This window comes from Notothenia rossii (assembly GCF_949606895.1).
Source record: "Notothenia rossii genome assembly, chromosome: 4".
NCBI classification, from domain to species: domain Eukaryota; kingdom Metazoa; phylum Chordata; class Actinopteri; order Perciformes; family Nototheniidae; genus Notothenia; species Notothenia rossii.
Genome location: NC_136902.1, coordinates 30,050,433 through 30,076,065, shown reverse-complemented (window position 1 = coordinate 30,076,065; position 25,633 = coordinate 30,050,433). Strand labels below are relative to the sequence as shown.

At 40.6% G+C, this 25,633-nt stretch overlaps 1 protein-coding gene across 2 annotated transcripts in view; it reads left to right on the top strand.

Moving 5' to 3' along the window:
• tafa5l (TAFA chemokine like family member 5, like) overlaps window positions 1-25,633 on the top strand; it is a 62,763-nt gene that overhangs the window by 22,387 nt on the left and 14,743 nt on the right. For both annotated transcript variants that reach the window (XM_079678179.1, XM_079678178.1), the window contains exon 3: window positions 18,187-18,314. In XM_079678179.1, coding sequence (XP_079534305.1) covers window positions 18,187-18,314 — 128 coding nt within the window. The remainder of the gene's footprint in view (window positions 1-18,186; window positions 18,315-25,633) is intronic.

Below are 25,633 nucleotides of genomic sequence, written 5' to 3'. Positions count from 1 at the left end.
GATCTATGATCTCAATGGGACCAATCTGGTTAAATAAAGGTTTGAAATTAAATGAAATGAATGAGTCGTCCATTGTAAAGCATGCTGCAAATACCTGATGAAATCAGCTAACACAGGCACAACTTGAGCCTTCTACCTGAACAAAGGCAACTATGTGTGTATGTTATGTATGTATGTATGTGTATGTCAATTACATGTGTGCTTTTCCTGCTGTGAGAAATATAAAATGTCCCTTGTCAGATTTTCCTTTCCTACCCATTCATGAATAGTGGGCCAGTAGTTGTATTCTAGTAGTCTGTTGACACTGGACCTTTCATTTGTAAAAAAAAAAGAAGTCCAGTAGGGAGGTTACATGTGTTACATGATATAAGTGATTTTGTTGCATACAATGTTTATGTAAGGACTACTCTTAATTGCAACAGGCATGGCTAAAAGTCATAGTAGCTTTGCTAAAGGCTCAAATAAATCCTCCACACTTTAAAAATGGAGCATCTTCAGCAGTATGGAAGTTGTTTGGTAACAAAAGGATCCATCTAAAACAGATCATGTAATGTGTACAGTTAGCAGTGTAATAAGATGGGAATAACAACACTTATTTCAACATTTTACAAAGGAGCATGATGTGGAGTATAACCAGAGCCAAAAAAATGTGACGATAACCCTACATTCTAACACTGGCATGGCCCAGCAGCTGAAACTCTGACAGGCTGCTTTAATGATGCGGAGAATTAACAATAAAATCACAACGTTAAAGTAAAAAATAATTAGGTGCATCCAAGTCCTGATTCGGATCTACTTGGATATACTTCCTCACTCGATGATGTTACACCTTTTCAAGTTCAGTGACAATCTGGCTGGTACTTTTTCCGTTCTCCTGCTAACAAACAGACAAACAAACCTAGGAACAAACTGAACTGAAAACAAATGAAGTCTGGCAGAAGTAATCAGACTGTGATTTAAGAAATACCCTAATTTTAAGGACATATCGCCTATCCCCATCCTAGACATCGAATAAAAGTCTGCCTCAAGGAAAGAAAAAGGTTAAAAATAAGTAAATGTATAGTCTTCCTTCTTTCTCCATTAAAAGCAACTGGCAATGTAATTTGGTAGTTTAACCAGCGAATCAATAGTCACTTTGCTTGTCTCCCTTCTTGATGCCGTTAATACTCTGTGACTCCTAACTATGTGATTTGTGTTCTGTGTTAAAACTCCTCCAGTCAGCCAGGGTGACATCAGCAGTTTAGTTATCTCTTTTACCTCTTTTGTTTCTTTCATGTTGAATTTTCCTCTTCCTGTGATACTTTAATATAATCCAGGTGCATAAAGATCTCTTGTAATAGAGTAGTAGTGTGATTCTCATCCACTTTCTAAGATAAGAATTTAGACTTGAGAGCCCCCTCTGTGTTATTGGACAATATCTAAAGTAGGGTGATAAGACAGATGAGTCCATCTGCGATGCTGATTGGATCGCACAATCGCATGCATCAGATGCACTATTAGTTCCATCACGCCATGACTCATGTTAGCCTTAATCTAATAGCCCTGACTTGATAGCGCAGTCCCACAGCCGGTGTCACGCTCCCCCCCACACTGCCTTCAACCAGCACTGCAGACGCCTCTCTGTAACACTCAACAGATGCTAATTAACTTACAGAGAGCTATGATTACAGCAGCAGGAAATTGATTATTACTGGCTTCCCGCCGCAGCACACCCTACACTCCATTAATAGCCAGTGCATTAAAGATGCAACCTGTTGCTCGCAGGCTCGTTGAAAGGCTTTCTGCTGACAAGTGAAAAACGGTATCCATCATCACAAGGCTTCAAAGTGGAAGTTTTGCATATCACATTAAACGCAGTAGCGCTGCCTCTGTTCAGATATCCTCCATGACCTTAAGCTCAGGATATATTCACTTGCACTTGCTTTTCATGTGAATTCCAATAAATGCCTCTTTGCCCTTCTAAGCACATAAACCAATTTACTGACATGTTTATTCATTTGTATCTCCAACTGAGGCTCGGGCATACTCCAGTCTTTGGTATACTGAGCTGTTACTAACACAGCAAGAGCTCAATGTCCTCTGGGTCAATGTAATATAGCTCATCCACAGAAGCAGCGGGGATGGATCACTGCCTTTTCGAGACGAGTGGTGGTGGAGTGGTGACCTTTTAAGGAAAGTTGCATCTTCGCTGACTGAATGTTTTGAGTAAACAAAGGTCAGGAACTCTGTCCGAATGTTGAACTCTTTTGTTCCTCACTTTCAACACATCAGACGCAATATTGCTTTCCAGTGAGTTGATATTAATAAATTAGCTGAGAGTAAGATAATTACCATCACCTTGTTCTGGTCAATGGTCTGGTCATTTCGATGCTTTCGCTTTCACCCGATGATATCAATTATTTCTGTTCTTTCTGTACTTCCAGTCAAAAAAATAAAAGCTGCACATTGGAGGTTTGCCTTGCTCCCCACATGAGAAAGTTCAAAGTCATGTACTTTCACTGTGATGTGGGCGATGCCCCCTATCAAGACACATAAAATGAGAAATCTCTCAGCAGTGTCTGACTGCCAGACACAAAAGACCTGGTATTACACATCATTTTAGTGATTCAAAGGATTCTAGATAAATACGTAACTGATTGTTTGGCGTTTTGCCTTAAAAGAGGTAGAAACAGGAATGCATAAAAAGGGATGGGAATGGAGAAAACGTTTCAGTTAAGAACCGGTTCCAAATGTTCCAATCCATCAGAACTGCACGTCTCTTAAGGTTGTAAATTCCTTTTGATTATGTTGGCATGTCTCTCAGAATGGCAGTGCAAGAGTCATGGAAGAATGATTGAGTGTATTTTATTTTTGGCTTATTGCCTTTGTCAAGAAACATTGTGATTTATTTCAATATATCTAGGCATGCATGTCTTTTTTTTCTTAAGAATTATTGAGTCATTTTATATTTGTTATCCAAGTTTTACCCTTTAAAGAAAAGAAACCTTGTTATATATTATAACATTCCGATGTTATGAGGCCGACCTGTTTACATTATGTTTAGATAATACAGATAGGGAGAAGGGGTGGTATTCAATAAGTGTAAACTTCTTCCCACCCCATTTCGGATGTGTAGTTAAGTAGATTATTTGTTTATACATAATTTAGAATCAGTAAGGTTTTTGTATACATTTGACACTGATTTAATTTTGTATTGTATAATAATTCTCATGTTACATTTTTGTATTATTGTTTTACACATTCTAAATAAATCAAATCAAATCAAATCAAAAAATCAATAATCAAACACCTGTGTTGATGCTAAAAACCTATGCAGGCCTCCTTTTTTCCCACGCAGAAAATGTATCATAAATCAATGAAGACCGATAAGCAGAGTCAATGATGACATTTTAAATCAGCAGTGTCCCCGGTTCAGATCCGGGCGTTTTTCACTCTAAGGCTGGAGCCACACAAGAGCCGCGTTCACACCGGAGTACCTTTCCCACTTTAGTTCCGATATAGTTCCGAAATGTCGCGTTCACACCAAAAAGAGCTGGAGCTAAAATTACTTCATGAGAACCTTTTTACCCCCTTTTGCGTCCCTTCTAGAGAGCAGGGACTCTCATGCGGCTCTCTTGTGAGAAAAGAGCTATATTTCTGATGGGCTGGGCGGATTGCAAACCAAGCCCCGTAAAACTCAAAAAAAGTGTTGTGAAGCCACCATTTTATTATCCTCGGATTAGCATTATTAGCATTAGCATTAGCCCAGCGCAGAAACGCAGAGAGACTAACTTATGGCAACACAAAATAAAACATGGGAGATGAGGAGGTGTCGGCATTCTGGCGATTTACTCGGAAGGCTTCAGTAGAAGATGCTGGGAGTCCCAGCATCTTCTACTGAAGCCAGTCCCCAACTCCGGGGACTTCCGGCCGGGGATTTTGGGCGGCAGTATACGCCGTGAAGTTGTTTGTGGCCTGCCAGTAAACCCAAAGCAGAAGAAGAAGAAGTGATGTCAGCGGCTTCATTTGCCTAATCCTCCCTCAGGGACTTATTCCGGTGTGAACGCGATCTGTACTTAGTTCATCAGAACTAAAGATTTCTTATGAATTAAGTTCTCATGAACCTTTGTGGGAAAAGTACTGCGGTGTGAACGCGCCTAAGGACGATAACGCAAACGGACCGCAATCGTTATCAAAAAAGTCTTCCGTCCACACGCAACAGGCACCAGAAACGTGTCCGTTCACACGAGACCGCTCAAAAGCGCTGGAGACGCTGTGGTACATATGCCAGGCCTGTAAGTGGCGCTGTACTCCTGCCACAAAAGCAGCAAAGAAGACTTCCGGCTCTTTTTCCCCCTCCCCGAGGCAAGCGTTTGCTCCTGCTGTAAATCTCTCAGGTAGTCCACCAGCAGATGAAAAACACCCACCTCTCCGCCTCTTCCAAGGGACGAGGGGACCGTGCCGCAGAGTTTCAGTTAGATTTTTTTTCGCCAGTCTATATGCCGTTAAAGACCATGTAATGCATCTAACACAGGTGTTTTTTAACATGTAGTTTAGATATCACCAGAATAAAAAAAATAAAAATGTTTAAAGTTTGGTCATAATTAAATGACATATACGTTAAAAACCGATGTTGGTTCCGAAGTTTGCCGAGTACGCCCCCGATCACTCCCGAACGAGCGGTGACGTCACACGTGGCAAATATTGCCATTTGATAAAATCAGTCCAAATGGCAAGCAACGCGACAATTTCAGACAGCGACAGCGATCATTCAAGCTCAGATTCGGTGGGTTATCTGGATTCAGTTACAGAAGTAGAGAGTGAACCAGCTAGCCTTTCACTTCAAGGCATCTTGCCTTATCAGTACGAGCCTCCTGCCCGGCAATCGAACAACGAGGCAGAAACTTGTGAAAGAGAAGCGGATTCCGCAGCCGGCGAGACTCGAGTCGGCAATACTGAATGGTAAATTATGTTTTATTTTATTTGACCTGCACTAAATGTCGATCTTAATTTGTCATCTGTTCCTCACACGTCCGGCAGATATTGTTTTTTTTTAATGTTATGAACAATATTCAGGTGTACATGTCAATGCTGTGAAAGCATGCCCACTGCAGATGAATGTATGCTGCAGAGAGATCTGGCAGGTGATGGAACAAATAGACAGTTTGCAACCTACTGACCAGATAGAAGACACCGACGAGAAACCAAGGTGCATTATTAGCCACCCAGGCTTTAGAGAAGGCTGTCTCAGTGTTTGGACACTGAAAATAGCGTATCTTCAATACAAACAACAACACAGAGCAGTTGATGGCCCACTACACCAGAAAGTAAATATTGATTGACCCAACTGCCTATTGCAGCTTTGCTTTCATATAATACTTTTAGTCGCTACAGATATGGTACACTTTTAAAGATACCATTAAACTCTTTCAAGCAGTCAAAAACAGCTTGGCTTTTATGTTTTCTGTGTATGCAAGTTCAATGTATGCTTGGGAAAAGAAACAACTACACATGTGAGGAAATATATAAGAGGTCTATGATTCTGTCAAGCAGTCATGTACAACCTCATATTTATTTTGTACAAGTAAAATAAAAATATCATGTTATAAGCCAATTTGTAACCATTGCTACATAATAGTACTACATAACATTTTATTTTTCTCCAAATATATTTATAATCTGTATACTTTATTTTCATTAGAAAGTATCGATATACAGTTTATCGACAGTTTGTACGTTGGTGCTGGGGTGTACTCGGCCCAAAAATCTGAGTCCCGCTGCTTGCATGTGCTGTAACCGAGATACGGAAGACTTACCCTGAACCGGGAGGCCGCTATCAGGGATTTCAATGGCCAAATCTGTAATTTGACATAAGTCATGCAGCTGAACTGGTTAAAATGGTTTTTCGCATGATGTAAATAATTTACAAAGTACGTCATTTACAATATTATATTTCCAAAGAAACATATAAATATAACAACATTTTCCAAATCACAAGTTTGTAAGATTGTATTAATTTACTGTTTGATAAATAAAAAAGGGTTCTTTTGTTAATTTTTCACTTGTAACATTTGATCTTTATTGCAGTGTACATTAGTCTATTTTGGTATATGTGCGAGTCCACAAGTAATTAAAAGTGGTAAAAATAATAAAGATATTCAGACGTAATTCATTTTTGGCCTTACTTATTTCACTTCAACTTTTATATATTTCATTCACTAGGCAAGTTCACTGTACTCTGGTGACATTTAGCTCAAGCTGGCATAACACCTGTAGTAACTTAATTCTGACCCGAGTTTTGTGCACAATCTTCCAGCACCCATGATCAATGTTTATAGCAATCAGGAAACATTCACAGCTCAAAAGTATTTTTAAATTATTAGGGCTTTAATTCAGCTTCTCTACGAATGATAGTAATATCTTTAATGCTAATCTGATCAACCAGAAGAAAGTAGAACCTGGATGTTGGAACACTTTGCCTACTGGTTCAGTAGAAGTGCATTGCACGAAATGTAGGTCCCGACACCCCACCAACAAGCACAGACATAAACAGCAGAATGTAATGTATTCATATCAGTGATATGAGTGACTACACATCTACACAACTACACATCGCTTCACCATCATGAATTGTTAGATAAAAAAAGTTTAGCGAGGTCCGGTTACACATATGTTGGGCGAAAATAGCGGAAGGATACAAAACAAACAATCCAGACGAGGCTGGTGTTTGCCACGTGTGACGTCACACAGCTGGGTTAATGGCTGGCAAGCTTTTTCTAACGGAGCGGAATAACACGGGAAAGTGGCACACATTTCATGTTATTTGGGGGGTATTTATGGAAAGAATCATTGATGTTGATATGTCAAATGAAACAGTGGAAAGTGATGAAGCGATTTATTAACACAGAATAACGTTTATTTTGGACATTTCATGGACTTTAAAGTTTAAATCTTCCGGACAAAATAAGAAAAGTTCCGGTCAAAGGTCTTCTTTGTTATTTATTGAGCTTTAAAACAAATTGATAACGACTCTATATAATAATATAATAATAATAAACGGAGCCTCTCTTTCCCTCCCCCTCTTCTGACAGCCCAGAGCTGGGTTATGGCTAGAAAGGATCCGTCTTGTGTAAATATGACGTCACGTTCTCGTTGTAACTCTCGTTGGAGCGACTCGGAAACACATCTACAGCAGTAACATGATGCAACATGCACATTAATGCAGCAGGATAATAGTAAAACACTGAAAGGGAACATTTTATTGCACCAGGAGCTATCTTGGGACTTTTACTGCGACAACGTTGACTTGCCTGTGAATAAAAAATAAACCATAGTGTTGGTGATCTGCAGTGTTGTCATTCTTCTTTGAACAGCAATACCACTAACACCCTATTTCAACAATCACACTCCCTGTCATTGACATCATTAATAGATAGTTTAGCTTCTCACCATCATTTGCTGATCGCCCACTGATGTTAACGATCGTAACTGAAAGGCTGCCTGCCAAACGTAAACATTCAGCCACGTGACTTGCAAACTATCACGAGAGTTTTACACTAGGCGGATCCTTTCTAGCCATAACCCAGCAGCTGATCTCTGAGCAGGAGAGGTGGGGAGAGGCGGGGCTATTGCGTCATCGTTATCAGGAAATGATCGTATAGGCGTAAACACGGAGCCGTTTGCCCCCCCAGAGCGTTTCGTTGGCAGATCGACCCGTTATCGTTATCGTTTTCTGCGTTTCCATGTCGGCCTTGTGTGGCCGAACCCTGGGGGGCGCCAGAGAGCTTCAGGGGAGGCGCATCGTGAGACACAAAAGAACGAGAAAAAGACGAGTAAAGTGACACTTGCCCACTTTTGTCTGTCTGTGGAGACCGAGTTCCCCCACCTCCCCAAAAAGGCTGTAAAAGTGCTCATTCCCTTCACCTCCACCTACCTGTGTGACTGCAGGTTTTCCGCATTGACTTTGATCAAAAGCAAGTGCCGGTGTTACAGTATAAGTTGAGTCATGACAACTGGCGACATTCTATTATTTTCGTTATAGGAATCCGGGGCGTGTACATTGAGGACCCATTGTTGACTTACCAGGAAAGAAACATTGTTTGTCGTTTACGTTCATCTTTTGCTATATCTGCCTTCCTAAGATCACTTTGCTGCACATTCAGTACTCGTATGTGAGGTTGTGGGTGAGAGTCCGATATCGTGACGCTTACAGGGAGGTATCGAACATTACAAAGTAGGTGACTGTGTGGATGTCTGTTCAAAACATTGCAAACTTCAATAAATCATTTAAATTATATATTTGTGTCCGACTTTCATTTGTTCATCGTTCTTAATGTGATGTATAGTAGCTTTGATAGCTGTCCATACCTTCAGACAGCCTAAAAGTAAAACACAAGTTGTTTATTCACAGCCCGAACGCTCATCGAGATGACTGGATCAGTCATGACAACTTGTGATCAGCTCCGATTAAATTGTGATATCAATTCTGTAGCTAACCTCCAGGGAGCACGTTTATTTTATGAAATACCTGTATCCCTCTCATCACAACAAGACTCTACACTGTGCAGGAAAAACAATTACATACATGAAAATAACCTTGATGCATGGGAATTAAACACACAAACTAACAGATAAATCATCAGAAGAAGGCAGAGAGGAAGTAAATAACAACAGGAACACGGAAGGCAGACAGAATTGCTTAGACACGGGTGTCACATGAAATTTAAATGTTCTGGAAAGTTCCTTATACAGCTTTAGCCTTTTTTATCTCATGAAGTCCCAAAGTGACACACACTGAACAGTCTGGGGTCATGGTCCTTGTCATTTGCTTTTGTCTTCCCATAACAACATGTCCAAGATGTCCATGTGTAGGAGTAATTTCAAATGGCGGAAGGTAGACAGCGAAAACAGAGCATTTAATTACATTTTCTCTTACTGGACCTCTTTGAAATGCAATTGAATACCCCTGCATTATAGCAACAATAATAATAATAACAGCAATAATAATTGGGAGGGGGGGCGCGGCTGTTCTTATGTTCTCTGAGGGGAGGCTCACCTTCCCACACTTTGAAAACCCCTGGTCTGTATGATAGTGAACTGTAGCAGATACGACCGTTATCGTCCTCGTTTGGCTGGGGCCTAAATCTGTCCTGGCTGTGTTTACATTGTCACAAACTTATAAAGGCAAGGTAATGTAAAACAAACAGATAAGATAGAGTCTCTGGAGCAACTATCCTTCAGAGCTGTGAGGCAGGTGACTTTCGGTGGTTGTCAGGGCTACTTCACTTTTGTATTTCTGAAGATTTTTCAGGAGTATACGCATTTCCATGTAAAAGACCCAGAGTGAAAACTAATCTCGGAAAGTAATGTTGGATTTAAGGCAGTGTTTTTTCGGTTCAAGTCCCCGACCAGACCTATATATGGAGTGTGGACTGCTACTTGGAGAGGTCCCAGTTCACCTCCTGCCCTGCCGTGCCCTTGAGCAAGGCACCGGACAACCCCCCAACCGTGGGCAGTGGGAGCTGTGCAATAACTGCCCACTGCTCCTACTACTAGGATGGGCTTGCAAAAAAAGGTGTGCTGTGTGCTCTGCATGTGTGACCATTAAAGTGGAAAAGAGACAATAACAATTTCACAATCTTTCCTTAACTGCCCATCTTGGTTTGTAGTGGGATGAATGATGATAATGACATCATATTTTTGTATGGTGATGTGAAATCAGAAAAAGATTCTGATACTGTTCCATTGCTAAATAGAACCCAGGAAAGTGGAGTAGAAGCTGCCAACGAGCTTCTGTTGGGGAAAAAAAATCTTCCAGCTAAAAATCACAAAACTGTAATCTGCTTGGTGTGCCATCTTTAAGTCTCTGCCACTAGAATCCTGATCAATAAGAGTTTAGCAGGTGAGGCAATGCTGATATGATATATTCAGCATTCCTCCACTTTAGTGGGATTGCAGCCTGCAATAAAGTAAAACATAATAATAAAATAAAAACCCTCGACAGCTCCAGAATAAGCCCTGTGGACCGTGGTCAAGACATATTAGTTTGAAGTAATTTTCAAGGAAAAGGAGGATGTGTCCCACTAACATGTTACACACTCTAACTAGGTTTACTTGTGTTATGAGGTAATGCTGGAAAAATTACACAATTACCTAAAGGTGTCAGTACATACAATCATTGTTTTTCTGAATGTAGTTTGAAAGGACTCTTGGTCCACATTGTATATATATGTACAATGTAATACATTACAACACATTGTAAAAGGTTACCAGACAGCTCCAGCAACATCTTTTAACAAGTATAAAGTTAGCCTGTCGATTTACAGGATAATAGAAAATGCATATAAACTAATTATAGAATGTAATATTACTGTTTCACAAGAAGACAAGACCCCAATTATGTATTGAATTGATTCCCACATCAAGTTAGCTGCTAATTCCTTCTCCCTAAATGACTTTGAGGATACATCGAGCCAGTCCTGTAACATTATTGCACATGATGATGTCATTTTACACAATTCTATCATTTCTGTGAGTACAAAAAGGAACATTAATGTCGAAAATGAACTGAGCTCATATAGGTTGGTATGTAGTCTATCCCTGTAGTATTAGTAATGTGAGCTGGGATGCAGCATTAATTGGGCTCCTGGATGACTTTTCTGTATTATTAATTCAACGAGTGGGCAGTAATGGATGTGCCTGTTTGTGTGCCTGTTTATACATTAGTCACGTGCGGTATCTCAGGTGCTGCAGCCTCGATGTTTAACGATATCAACAGAAATTACACATCTTAACACGCTTCTCAAGCGCTCACACTGCCAGTTAATTTGATTGGCATGTTTTTGGCAGGGGGGATTAAAACTTTGAATAACACCTTCTCCTACCCTGTCGGTTTGACTGAGTCATTCCTTCAATAGAAGCTTCAAAGACCATCAGTTAACTGTATGTTACTCTGGATTTTGCCCCATGCTAATCGAGGGAACAGAGCATAGGATATACAGTACAGTTGCAAGAAAAAGTATGTGAACCCTTTGGAATTACCTGGATTTCTACATAAGTTGGTCATAAAATGGAGGAAGCCACTGCTGTCCAGAAAAAACATTGCTGCACGTTTGAAGTTTGCAAAAGAGCACCTGGATGTTCCACAGCACTACTGGCAAAATATTCTGTGAACAGATGAAACCAAAGTTGAGTTGTTTGGAAGGAACACACAACACTATGTGTGGAGAAAAAAAGGCACAGCACACCAACATCAAAACCTTATCCCAACTGTGAAGTATGGTGGAGGGAGCATCATGGTTTGGGACTGCTTTGCTGCCTCAGGGCCTGGACAGATTGCCATCATCGACGGAAAAATGAATTCTCAAGTTTATCAAGACATTTTGCTGGAGAACTTAAGGCCATCTGTCCACCAATTGAAGCTCAACAGAAGATGGGTGATGCAACAGGACAACGAGCCAAAGCACAGAAGTAAATCAACAACAGAATGGCTTCAACAGAAGAAAATACGCCTTCTGGAGTGGCCCAGTCAGAGTCCTGACCTCAACCCAATTGAGATGCTGTGGCATGACCTCAAGAGAGCGATTCACACCAGACATCCCAAGAATATTGCTGAACTGAAACAGTTTTGTAAAGAGGAATGGTCCAAAATTCCTCCTGACCGTTGTGCAGGTCTGATATGCAACTATCGGGAACGTTTGGTTGAGGTTATTGCTGCCAAAGGAGGGTCAACCAGTTATTAAATCCAAGAGTTCACATACTTTTTCCACCCTGCACTGTGAATGTTTACATGGTGTGTTAAATAAAAACATAAAAACATATAATTGTTTGTGTGGTTTTAGCTTAAGCAGACTGTGTTTGTCTATTGTTGTGACTTACAGTAGATGAAGATCAGAACACATTTTATGATCAATTTATGCAGAAATCCAGGTAGTTCCAAAGGGTTCACATACTTTTTCTTGCAATTGTATACATGTTCATGTTCTTCTTCTCTGTGTACAGAGCGGTGCTTGCGTCACTGATGTTTGACCATGTGTGCAGATGACCTTTCAGAGGGCATCCATGCAGCAAAGTTAAGATGGCAGAAACTCATCTGCACATTAACAATCAGCAGCAACATCTCATGGATTTGAATGACTTTGCTGTTTCCTGTAGTGAATAGAAACAAAAATCCTGCCTTTGGAACAACAGTCTGCAGCTGGAGCTTAAAGGGGACTATTGGCAGTATTTCCACACTTCCATAATGAAATACCAACAAGCTTATAAGCCCCTCAGCAAATAAAGTTTGTTATGTGACTTACCTAGGAATCGGTTGACTGATTGGCACAGATGGTGGTTCTTGCGGCGTGACATGTTTACTCTGTTATTCCTTCTTTGTCTTAATTCACTGAACAATCCCCCACTCTGCGACAACTGCAGCGTTTTTTTTTCAACCAAAACTTATTTTGTTAGCGTTTTTCAGGACATTTCAAGCTTTTCTGCTCTCTTTTTGTGCTGCTGTGTGTCACCGTTGTGCAGGTTTAGTCTGCTCACTGTACACAGGAGGATTATGTGCTTTTCCTTGCTTGTCTCCCTGCTCTCACTCTAATCTGCTCCCCGACTCTGCCTCTCCCTCTCCCCTTCTCTCTGCTCGGCCTGTTGTTGCCATGCCACCACATCACACTGTAATCTTATGAGACTTGATGGCCACCCTGATAAGAGTCTGCAGGCTGCGGGGAGACTGTTTATTCACTGGCTGCAAGCTTCTGCTTTCACACCGTGATTATTGACACTAAATTAGCCACAATGTGATGATTGAAGGAGATTTAGCTTTCTTCAGATTTATAATTCAGACACGCAATTGTTGTTGAACTTGTTATTTACCTCAGCTGCAGACCTTGATTTGAAAGAAGCTCTTTCATGACAAATAATAAATAAAAACCAATTCCATTACATTTCCCTATTTGCTGGATCGGCTCTCATTTTATTTTGCTGTTGATGATGTTTGCTGGTAACAGAAACTCATCACACCAATGTTCACCTGTTGTCTTGATATATTAAGTATATTATGCATCTAACAGAACACTGTCAGGTCATAACTGGCTAACTTTTTGCTCTATTTCCTTTCTCTAACAGCAATGCTGTTTTCATAGATTGATTTGTCTGTAATACTGTAAAGCCAATATCAATGACAACACTTGGTGACCATATGTAGAGTTCCATTGACAGTAGGCGACTTTGACTACTCAGAAAAGAGCTATATAAATGTAATGTATTATTAATAGAAGTAGCTAAAAAGCAATTACAATAAAGTGTAAAGGAAAAAATTATCATATGTTTTTTCCAGCTGATCCTACAACAACGGATATTTTATGGAAGTTATGTTAAATGATTGTTGTGAGTTCTCCTACAACAGTTTGACAACACAGTACGTGTTACTAACCCTAACCCTGTATTATCAGTTGGTTAAGTTTTGGTAAAATTACGTATAAGACATGCAGTTATTTTGGAGGGGCCCTTTTATGCTTTTTAGGGGTTCCCTATTCCTGTAGTGTGTTATCCAGGTTTTTGTGCATGTAAATAGTCTGCAAAGGCTACCATCCCAAAGTCCCCTCAGAGGGAGTTTCCCTCCCAAACACTCCCCCCCCCCCCTTGCCTGAAACGCCTCCATTGTAGTCCTTTGTTTTCTTTCACAACAGTGTGACATCACAACGTAACACTCGCGATTCTATTGGCTAGCGCTCCAACACATTGTATCTGTAATGCCAAGGGGACATCTCTAAGCAGTTGACCAATCAGAGCAGACTGGGCTCTTGTTTCAGACAGAGGGTGAAAAGAGGTGCTGCAGCAAAGGCAGTATGATGAAAATAAAACACTTTTTGAACATTAAAGCATGTAAAAATGCAGCAGTATAGGCACAAATTATGAACCTGAACATTTGCTTAATAGGACCCTTTAATTAAATCAATGTTTACTTTTGGTATTGAATGGGACACAGCTTCTATTTCTCCTTAAATTATTACTCATCCATTTATCATACACAACTATGGATACTACATCACCAGTTTTCCTTAGAGGCAGCCCTGCTGGTCAGCTTCCAATTACATGTGCTATAAACAAATGATAGGGAATCACTTTGTAGGAATTAGTACAAACGGTGAATGAGAACAGTCTTATTACTTGAATACTGGCTTTCATTTGTGACTCTACAGAACATCTAAATGGCTTCTCAGTTTCTAATCAATGGAGCCAAAATGTTCTATCAAAGTCAGAAGCAGTAAAACCAAGCAATTACATATTTCAGATGAAAATGGTAGGGTTTTTCAGCCCAAAACAAATTCCTGCAAACAGTTACATTTATTTGAAATATCAGAAAAATCAATATCTCTCGCAGGGTGTGTGTGAGTGGGATTTTGCATGTGTGTTTAGTTTTCCACTGCGCAAATTTTTTAAGTCAGCTGCAAAATGAAAATGAATTACCTTGTTAGGATTTCGTTACTGGCAAACCTTACTACAGTATGACTGAATTGCTTGTTCGATGACATCTTGATGAACCAGCCTGAAGTACAGAGAAAGGAAAGCAATTTTGAAAACAAGTCTACAAAAAATGCAATTGAACAGCCTGCTAGACTAAACACAGTTTGTCATGAAGGATTTATAGCTTGGCTGCTGGTTTAAAATGTGTTTAATGTGGGATCTTTCTGTTGTCCTAATTAGAACTGAATGACCATCGGGCCTCTGGTAGCAGGTTGTGTTGCGTAGCAGGACAGAGGGCTGAAAATCTGGCCGCTACAATTTCATCCATAGTTGAAGCTTAATTAAGATCAGCCAGAAAGCCTGTAAAAACCTGTTAGTGTTTCTGGAGCCTGGCTAAGCTGGTTGGCTAATCTTGTTTTTGGGACCATTATCACATTTCCAGAAGATACTTTATTCTGTATTTTTGTTCCTCATGTAAATGCATTTTACATAAGTGCCTGTGGCTTCAGTAAAAATTTGATGCAGAGGCAGAATTACATCAGACAAGCAGTGTGTCTGCACGAGGACTCACTGTGGCGCCTCCTGCTCCGAGTCTCGTCTGGCAGCGCTGTGTTGTGCTAGGCAGGGCCGGGCTTGGCACTGTGCGCGGGGGGACAGATGGTGTTACATGTGATCTTGTTGGAGGTCCAGAACTGTAGCCCAGCAGGGACCCTGGCAGCTGACGAGCCTGGCCCGGGCCCCTGGGCTTCCAACAGAGCCGGCAACAGGACAGGGCCACCCAGGTGTCAAACCAGACGGACAGACGCCCGCTCCCTCTATCCACCACCACAGCCAGCTGTTTCACCTCTGCTGCTCCTGCACATCAGGAGAGCATTACACAACAAACAGAACATAATAAAACCGCAATAATTCTCATTCACTATAGCAGCATGTAATAGATACTGTTAAATGAAATATTGCAACAGACAGCTTCAGCTCAGAAAATTGTGTGTGTGTGTGGGTGGTTCTACCAAATATGCTTTTTAACTGCGTCCACAATTTTGCGTGCCAGCATTTTAGACAGGACAGGTTTGACGGATGGAGACAAGCTCATAGCCAAAATGCATGGTTTTGTAGCTGCTCGTGTTATTCACAAAGTCCTTGTTGTTGGCGATGCTCTAATCCCGACCAACTCTGTGAGACAGCCGCATGGCTTACCAGGATATGCATCAAGTCATCATAGATCAAGTCACTCTGTCATGGATGGCATTGAAGAAGTAACAAGGGCAAGCGATCGAGTGCCTGGATGCCATGGCAGCAGCTGAAAAATGCATTTATTTTAGCCAAGCTCCGCGACTTTGGGCTGGCTGGTTCTGATGCACTCCGCGGTTAGTCAGCACTCCTGCCGCTCTGCCAGCTCAGCTTTTATTCCGTGCCTTGAAAATTGAGTTTTGCTGGGCCTGTAATGTACTCAAAACTACATCTGCGACTGACTGATAAATCTACGCTTTGTCGCGCCTGAGGGATGGCTGTGAAAGTGAATATTCACCATGCCATGTGCCGTGTTGAGAGGAAGGTCACTTTAGATTTGCTTTAGCTCACCGAGGAACCTCTGCTCAGGGTGAAGACAAAAATACCATTCTGTCTCAGATTGGGTATTTTCTTAAGCTTTCTTTGTTCAGTAACATGACAGATTCCTGGAGTGTTTGTTCCACTGCGTTGTCTCCTGCTGCCTCACTACACTGTGAGGGGAAAAAAACACTGCTCCTGTTGCGATGTGTCAACAATATCTATTATTTGCTAAGAGAATGGCTTTATGTCCACAGAGCGGTAATTGTGTATATGTTGCGTATAAAGGTGTCTCGATAAATACCACAAGAAGACAGATCTTTATTGCAGAGCAGCAGTCGGGGTATGACACTCCGAAGACCAATTTCAGACTGTTAACAAGGCTTGGACCAGAAATACCTCTCAGCAAAAATGTCATACCTCCCTTTCTACACCTCCCTACTTCTCCCTCTCAGCTCTCCTGTGGACTTTCCACAAATTGTAGTTCCTCTCTTTCAATTTTTCGAGCGTGTTGCGTGGTTCCACAATGTGCTGCCCCTGGGGGAATCACGGGGAGGCAGGAGCAGCGGCCCGGGCCAGGTCCGCAGAGAGCTGATAACCTTTCAGTGTTGCTTTAGCACACTGTGTAAAGAACAATCAGAGCTTATCAGCATCGACTACAGGCGAATGCTAATTCAATGTCATGCAGACAGACTGCAGACTCTGCAGAGGGAAAATGAGAGCAGCTCTTGCGTTCACTCTGCCACCCGGATTCCTCCAGCAGACACAAGTTTTAGTAATCTGAAGATTGTTGGCTTTGTATTGCCTTTCAAATATGTGATCCACCTTTCTAATCTACATATAGAACTATAAATGAATCATGCCATAATAATTTGCGCACTAGAATGAACAGAATACAGGATTAAAGACTGTTATTTTTATTTAATTTGACAGCAACAAATGATTAGGAATACACATTAAAAAACTCATTTCATTTTGGCGGAGATGTTGACACCTGCCGGGCTCTGTACATGTTCATATCTAAATCTTAAAATTCAAACATTGATAATTGAACATTTTCGGTCATTGTCACATGGGTGTAGTTTATTGTATTTCTGGCTCCTGTTGTGTGTCGTGGGTTTTGGAAGGACAATGAAACTTAACTTTAGTACAGACTTTTATTATTGATACTCGTAACACCTATAGCCATGTGTAATCTCTTTTTAAGGAGTTCAGTCACTATATCGCCATTAATGGTACGTTAACATCTTCATTTTGCATCCAATGAAGGAGTTTTGATTCTTTCTCATTTCCTCTTCTCCTTACTGACCCTGACATTTACTCTTCTTAAAAAGTACGTAATTTATATCTATATAATAAATGTTTTTATTTAATCCAATACTTTTGTAAATGTATAATTCATATAACATTGGAAATAGAAATACATGATCATTAGCAAAAAAATGAACATTTCATGCAATCGTCTGTACGAATTCATTGCAATAACAATAACAGAAAAACTGAAAAGAAAAAAACTTTTAAAACCCATTACTTGTAAGGTGTCTCTGGCTTTTACAGCCGTTGTTGCTAACCAACAATGGACCTGCACCTTTGCTATTCCTGCTATGTAACTCTATTGACCTTACAAGCTTCAAGAGGAGAGATGCTCAGGATTCTTTTGACTTACTGCACAATATACAGTAAGTGGCCTCGATGGTGAAAGCCAGCATCCAACGACTCGAAAACCATGCAGGTAAACTATTTGGTACATCGTCCATCGAGTGGAGCATGGCGAACAAATGTTCTTTGCTGCTTAATGAAATAAAATCAAGCATTATCATGTAAAATGCTTCATCTTACTTTTAACCTTTTACATGTGTATAACATACACCTGAACTGAAAATGGAAGTAAAATGTCTGGAACAAAAAAACACGATCTTTCTGTGCAGCTGCAGTGAAACTAGCATTATGAGAGAGTAATTTATGGACAGCCAGCTGGTCTGTAAAGGTTACAACTACAGGCAATTCCGACACAGTGGTTAAACAAGAGCCTAATTAAAAGTCTACAGGCTTGTAGATCCCAACATATGAAGATGCTTTTCTGTCTGGTGAGCATAAAATGGACAGTTTTGTAGTATGTGCCAGAAAATGTTGACATTTGGAAGTTTCTCTCTGGATCTGTGAATCTGTCGGTCTAATTTGCCCTGTTGTCTCTCGCCCTCTCAGCGCGGATCGTGCGGAGCCGTCAGTGGTGTGAGATGGCCCCCTGCCTGGAGGGGGAGGTCTGCAGCCTCCTGTTCAACCGCTCCGGCTGGACCTGCACCAGAGGCAGCGGGCGCATCAAGACTGTCACGGTAATGTACAAGACATGACATTAATATAGGCCATATGCACTTAACAGCATCACGTCGGCGGTTCAGCACGGGTAACCCCCCCCCCCCCCCCCCCCCACCTGTAAGCTGAGTGAGTGTGAAGCAAAGGCTAGAGGCAGAAGGTTTCATGGACCGCCTCATTACTGGATCTCAAAGTGTACAAATGTCTCCCTAAAGGTTCACTGCTACAATACTACTAATTACATCCACAAATTAACCGTGCAACACCCCATCGGTTCAAACTAAGGGCAACCAAACTTCTGGGTATAACTTCCTCAGTACTACAAAGTGTTATGAAAATATGCTTTAATAGGTTTAACCAACCATTTACTGTTTTTGCTCTGCAGAAAAGCTGCTAAGGAGCTCTGCCAATATATCGTTGACAAAATCCATACCAAACCATTCTGGTTTCCAAACTTCAACTTTGTTTTTAGCTTCTATATCATGAAATATATTTTACCAAGTAACCCTGAATACTAGGCCAAAAATAACTGCCTCTTTCTAGGAATTAAAAGGTCCCCTAACACTAATGGACCTCCGCAAATCCCCTTCATATTGTAGAAAAATTATTTGGGTACCTTGGCAGTTGATTTTTCTTTTTACAAAATGTGATGGGTTTATTATTGGCTCATATTTAACCTTTCCACCAAGTATCAAGAAATACATGTAGTCTTTGTTCCGTTATCCTGACAAACATACGAATCAACAAACCAAACAGAAAACATAACTTTATTGGCGGAGGCGAATTGCAGTATCTCATCCCAAACAAAAAAATAATAATTTGAAAGCTTTCCTTGCAGAACCTCTTTAAGGCCAAGTCACATCAAATACAGCTTGATCCCTAGCTATTGCTATTGGGGATCATATAAACAACTTGAAGGGTATTCAGAGAATGCAGACCTCTGCAAAGGCCAAATGTCTTATCTAGCTATTCTACAAAAGTGAAAGATGATGTGTATATCCGACCTTTGATTCTGTAGACAAATAAACCCAAAACAGTAGCTTCTTGGCACAAGTAACAAGCAGTAGCTAGGCAACATGCTTGAGCAGTTTAACCAAAAGGAAGAAGTTCAGCCGCTTCTCCCCTTTGATTCCATGTTGATTCACCTAACAAAACTAACGTGGGTGGGCAATTATCAGATGTTTTACTTGAAACTTACTTTAATGCTAACACTGACAAATTGTTGTTTCAAATATGAATGAATGATGATTCAATAATTTGCTCAAACAAGAGATTAGACGTTCGAGGTATCAGTGTCGTGCTGAGAACAAAAATAGCCTGTGACCTCTCCCTGACTTTGTGAGAGATTTAAATTAATACAAAACATGTTACATATTTAAAGCCTTCAATATGGTGTCATCTGGTCCTCTGTGGGCTCCTCTCCTCTCACAATGCAACATGCACTCATTGCCTCAGAGCTGCCAATGCTGCAGTGCTGACTGAGGCTTCGCTCTGTGATGAACTCTTACACCATTTACAATGAGCACAAAGCCAGTGAAGTTAAGATTAACATGATCTGTTTGTCTTTTGTGCCATTATAAAGAAAGAGTCATTATGAGTGCTCGAAGCCCATCTGAGAAAAAATAGGTCTGAATGTGACATCATGAAACATTATGTTCTCTGCAGGCTAGTTGACCATCATCCTCCAATTATCCGACATACGTTTGCAATGTCCGCTAAACATAAATATACTATCTTTACAGTTCTACTGGCCTTATCCCTTAAAAGTGTAATGTGTACGATTTTACACATCGCGAATTATACTTTTAGACAGTAATAAACGATGTCTCATTGTTGTTTCAAAGGGGAGCTACTGTAATGAGCATGCTAACTAGCTAGCCCCGATCCATCCTGTCTTGAAATATCACGTTTTCCTCAAGAGGAAATAGTGAGCAGCAGCTTCCCTGACAGGTTGTCAATAATATACTATATCCTTATTCTGTGTACAGCTTGACACATATTGTCAGATTTTTTTACTAAACTCCGACACCTAGCCACACGATGGACCAGAAAAAGTTGCATGTCATTTACTCCACTTTGGATTCAGTCCAACAAACAGACTACCTGCTTGCTAATGTTCACTATAGGCCGGAGACACAATTCATCAATAAGATAGCAATGATATAAAAACCAGTTCTGTCAAATTATTTCGTATTCTTGCCCTATTGTTAGTAGGCCTATCTAGCGTATTTTATTTCCATTTTATGGAACATTTAGATTGTATGGACCCAGTAGTACAGCTGTCCTCTATTTCTTTGGAGCAGGTGGCTGGGCACTACTCATTGCTCCTTTAACTGGCTTCACTAGTATTTGTATGTATACAGTATGTTTCCGTTCAGCAGTCGCCAGCCTGTTTCGATACCGGTCTAAACTCTTGTCCGTTGAGGGATGTAATTTGCAGAGACAGGGTGAGTGAAACAGCACAATACAGCATGTTGATGTCAGCAAGAGATGACAGGACGGAGCGAGCAGGAGAGACTGCTGTTCTCATAGTCAGGTACACAAGTCCAAAGGTCAAGCAGTGACTGGATCTCTTGATTTTCTCTCTATTTCTTTTATCCTCCTCACTTGCTGATCTCTCTCATCCCGCTCCCCTGCTCTCCTCCGTCCAGCAGCCCTGGGCAGCTGCGTCACATTTCATGCACGCATTCCCCATCGTGCTTTAATCTTCCCTGACAGCAGGCTTAGGTTGGTGTTTTGCCTTTGTACATACATTAACAAAAACAAATGCAGATTACGTGTTCCGATCATAGACTGTATATATAAAGGTTCCGATGCATATTCTTAATTAGCTGTTGCAGGGGAGAGTTTTAATGCATAAGTGATGCTGGAGAAGGAGGGATAGGCAGGATTTGGCAGCAGAAGAGAGCAGGGATCCAACGGTATTTTGTTGTAAAACCTGAAATGGGAGGAAAGCACATTGTGGAAGATAAATGAAAATGAGAAATCTATAAAATGTATTGATCGGCTTCAGCGTGGCGAGAAGAGAGGGATCGGGATAGAGGGCCAGGCTGAATCTCAGACACTGGCCAACCTCTGTGCAAGTGTCTGAGCATACAGAGGGAGTTTTAATTGTGAGAGAATTTTCCTTCACATGTTCATAATCCTATTATATAGGAGTATTCTTTGTGACTATATGCGCCTGTGAAAGCTGATAGTGGCTGCACTCATTATTCATGCAGCTGCGAGTAGGATTGACGTAGGTTGAGTTTGACACTGAAATAAACGGACAAAATGTACTTGATAGTAGACCATGCATCTAATATAACATATTATACTGCTATTATCAATTAAACATAGGATGCAATAGCTTATTATCAAATATAAATCCAGTAATAAATTATGGCTTATAACATCTATTGAAACAAATTCTTACCCACAAAATGATCATTCTTGTGCTGTTGATATTCTGGCCCCTGCTTACTTAAATTCATCAAGACTGTTCTATGTTTTTATCTTCCTTAACTGTGGAGGCAGGCAAGAATGCTTTTTACTATAATTCCACTTTTCATGAGGTGATTTACTAATGAACAAATTACAATTTTGTTGTTTAACTTAAGCTTTCAATAATTGTAATGTAACTAAACATATCCTAATTAAAATCAGTTATTGACTGGCAGCTTAATTAATGCTCACAACCTAAAGCTCCAACCTGACAATGAGACGTTGATCAAGTGAAAAAAAAGGATGTCGCCTACTCATGTTAACACCTTGTCTTTCCCAAGCTAATTCAGGTATAAAATCCATTAAAAAGTATACATTTTTGAAAGTTCAGCTGGAAAAAATGAAACAGTAGACATCAAGTTAAAAGAAGTTCAGACTTTGAAAACATCTGAACATATTATTTAGTATAAGAAGAGAGATGAAAAGATTTGCTTGTACAAACAGCATTTCCTAATGTAGCAGCCATGGTTTTATACTGTATGTATCTTCCAGTGCAGGGATGGGTAAATGGCGGCCTCTTTTTGCAGCCCTCAGATTAATTTATAGACAACGTAATTAATAATAAAAGTACTGTAGTACTGATACCGTCCACTAGACTCCTAGTTACGTCGCGAGCTGCGTACATGATTTCGTTAGGCAGCCAAATACCGCGAAATAATCTGTGACGCGTTTGTGTGTATTGTGTTTGTTTCCCGGGAAACACTCACAAGAAAAAAACGGCAGTTATGCCTGATGTGACGTTAAGTTACCGCTTATAATTATGCCATTACAAGCTTCAAAGTTGTATTTATCATCTGAATTTGGCGAAACAAGTTTAATATTCTGAAAACCAAGACTTTGTTTATTTGAAATCAGATGAAAACAAACTGTCACGGACCCTGCCGTGTTATCTATGATTACTATACGCTTTTCTTAATTTGTTAATAATTACATACAATACATGGAATTTGTGTGTGTGTGTGTTCCAAGTGAAGCTGCAGCCCCCTAGTGGCCAGTACATACATTATGTGGCCCCCACCACCATCCAAGTTGCCCATGTTCATTGACATTTTAGAATCTTTCAGGGAACATCCTCTAATAAGCTCACTAAACAAATATCAGTTCACGGAAATTGTATTTAATGTTTACAAGTGGCATGTTTTTATTGAACAGGTTATTTAACAGGGAAATAAAAACATTTTAAAACCATTGGAAAGCACGGAAACTGTGTGTGCATTAAGATTAACCATTAAGATGACAAAAACATGAAGTCATCATGAACACTAACCCAGACGTTAGTTGTCTAACTTGAACCTAAGACACTTGTAGCCTGTCTCTCCTGACGCACAATAAGGGAAATGTCAACATAGGCACCTCAACCAGCACTCTGCTGTTCCTCAGCGCCTCTCCCCCTCCCTCCCGCAGAAACTATGTATGAAAAGCGTATACTGATAACACGGCAGGGTCCGTGACAGTTTGTTTCATCTTTTCAAATAAACAAAGTTTTGGTTTTGTTTTTTCGTCTGTACGCAGCTCGCGACGTAACCAAGAGTCTAGTGGACGGTATCAGTACTACAAGTAAAAAAATAAATAATAATTATTATTATTTTTATTAAATATGTTGTTTATAAATTAATCTGAGGGCCGCAAAAAGAGGAGGTGGGGCCCCCGGGCCGCCATTTGCCCATCCCTGATTTACATGCACAAAAACCTATATAACACACAGGAAAGGGAAAACCCCAAAAAAGCCAAATAGGTGATTTTTAATGCATTACATTACATTGTATTTAGCTGACTCTTTTATCCAAAGCGACTTACAATAAGTACATTCGACCAGGAAGATACAACCTTGAAGAAAACAGAATCATATAAGTACATCAGGTTTCAGAGAGCCAAACATTTCAAGTGCTACTCAACTGGCTATAGATAAGTCAGTCCTTTATTAGTATATAAGTGCTCTGTTAGCAGTTCTTTGTTAGTAATTCTATCGCTCGAACGCTGACTCATACATCTTGAAAACAACTAGTTTCCATTACATTTTCTTTAAATGTTCACACTCCTTTTTAAGGGTGATTCAGTGTTGTTGTTGACCCCCTCTAGTGACCTAGTCTAAAATGTTATAGGAAATATAAAAATGTAAAAGACAGGCTGCCATGAGATTTGCCAAGCGCTGTTTTTTCTCCTCAGACGAGAAACTCTTTGCATTTCAGAGACAGCATGAGCCAGCCACCCTCAGGCCATAAACACAAACTTTGCACACCAGGAATCAAAAAATCAAATAGGCAGATTTCCATGATTTTGATGAAGCACAGTCATGCCAGCAATGGGATGAAACCCTCTGATTTGAACAGCCCCATGACCTTTTTTCCATCATCACAGACTTCATTTTATGCGGCTGTTATGGACCGAGACACAGGACGTAAGACCCAAAAGCAGGACTTGAAGACAGTTGTCCAAAAATATAATGTTCTTCAATAACAAAACTTAAATCGTAATTTCAAAAAATAGAAAGCAGTTAAATAGCCAAAGCTAAGTTGTACAGCAACACAACAACTGACTTGGCAAAAGGTCTAAATCTCAAGGTAGGTATCAGGAGTCAAAAAGGCCCAGGATCTCACGACATGAAACATAACAAACTGACAAAGGAACAAAGAGACACCAGGGCTATATATAAGTGAGGGGGATGGGCACAGGTGAAAACAATCAGGGCAGGGCCATGCAATCTCAAGGGCGGGAAACACACAAAGGCAGGAAATGTGGGATCTGGAATGAGAGGAAAGATTACTTTCAAAATAAAAACAGGATCAAAAACACAAAACTAGAGTAAAAACATAACTAAACCTAACATATCTGTCGTGTCACAACATTACCCCCCCCCCCTTTAGGGACGTCTCCTGACGGCCCAGGCAGATTAGGATGTTGCCTGTAGAAATCCCTGATCAACTCCTGATCCACAACGTAGCGAGAAGGAATCCACATTTTTGAAGATAAAACTAATATTTGAGTACCTAATGATGAAGAGAACTCTGAACGTGAGTCAAGCTATAAGCTTGTTTTTTTACATGGAGGATGAGGAAGACCGTTCATATATAAAAACGCCTATGGATACACCTGCTTTTTGTTCATATATTGTGTATAGAGGTTCAAGCTACCTCAATCAAACGTTTACATTATCATATAGACATGCCAGCTATATATTTGTTAGCTTTCAAAATGTTTCGTTATGAATGCGGAATAGCCTAAACTCTCTAAAATGACCAGTGCATTCAAAACATTGCTGTGTTTGCCTGTAGTGGCTTGCTTGCAGAATATTATAACAAATGTCTTAATAGAAACACCAACCAGTAGATTTACCTCATCTCACTCCACCAAACAAATAAACCCACTGTAGTCCTTTTCCACCTGCAACTCTTCCTCAACAAACCGCCCCTCCCCCCAAACCACCTCATCTGTGTGTGCAGCTCACGATGGCACTGCCAGGTCACACACTCCAGCCTAACCTGCTAATGGAGTTTGCATATGCAACCCGCTCTCGGATGCCAGCTAGCCATTAATATGAATCACTTTCTAGAGGCCCCCCCCCCCCCCCCAAACAAGCGGGCAATTTGTCTTCACTAGTGAGCCGCTGAAAGGTCTACATATGATATTCTCCGAGGTGGAAAGCTCAATCCGGGAGGGGCGGGGATGTTATGAGGTTGGTTTCATACACTTGACAGGAGGGGGTGTGGATGTGAATGTTTAGGTTACACAAGAGCACAGTTGGGTGGGTGGGTGTGTGTGTGTGTGTGTGTGTGTGTGTGTGTGTGTGTGTGTGTGTGTGTGTGTGTGTGTGTGTGTGTGTGTGTGTGTCAATGTACGGTGGGTGGAAATGGCCGCG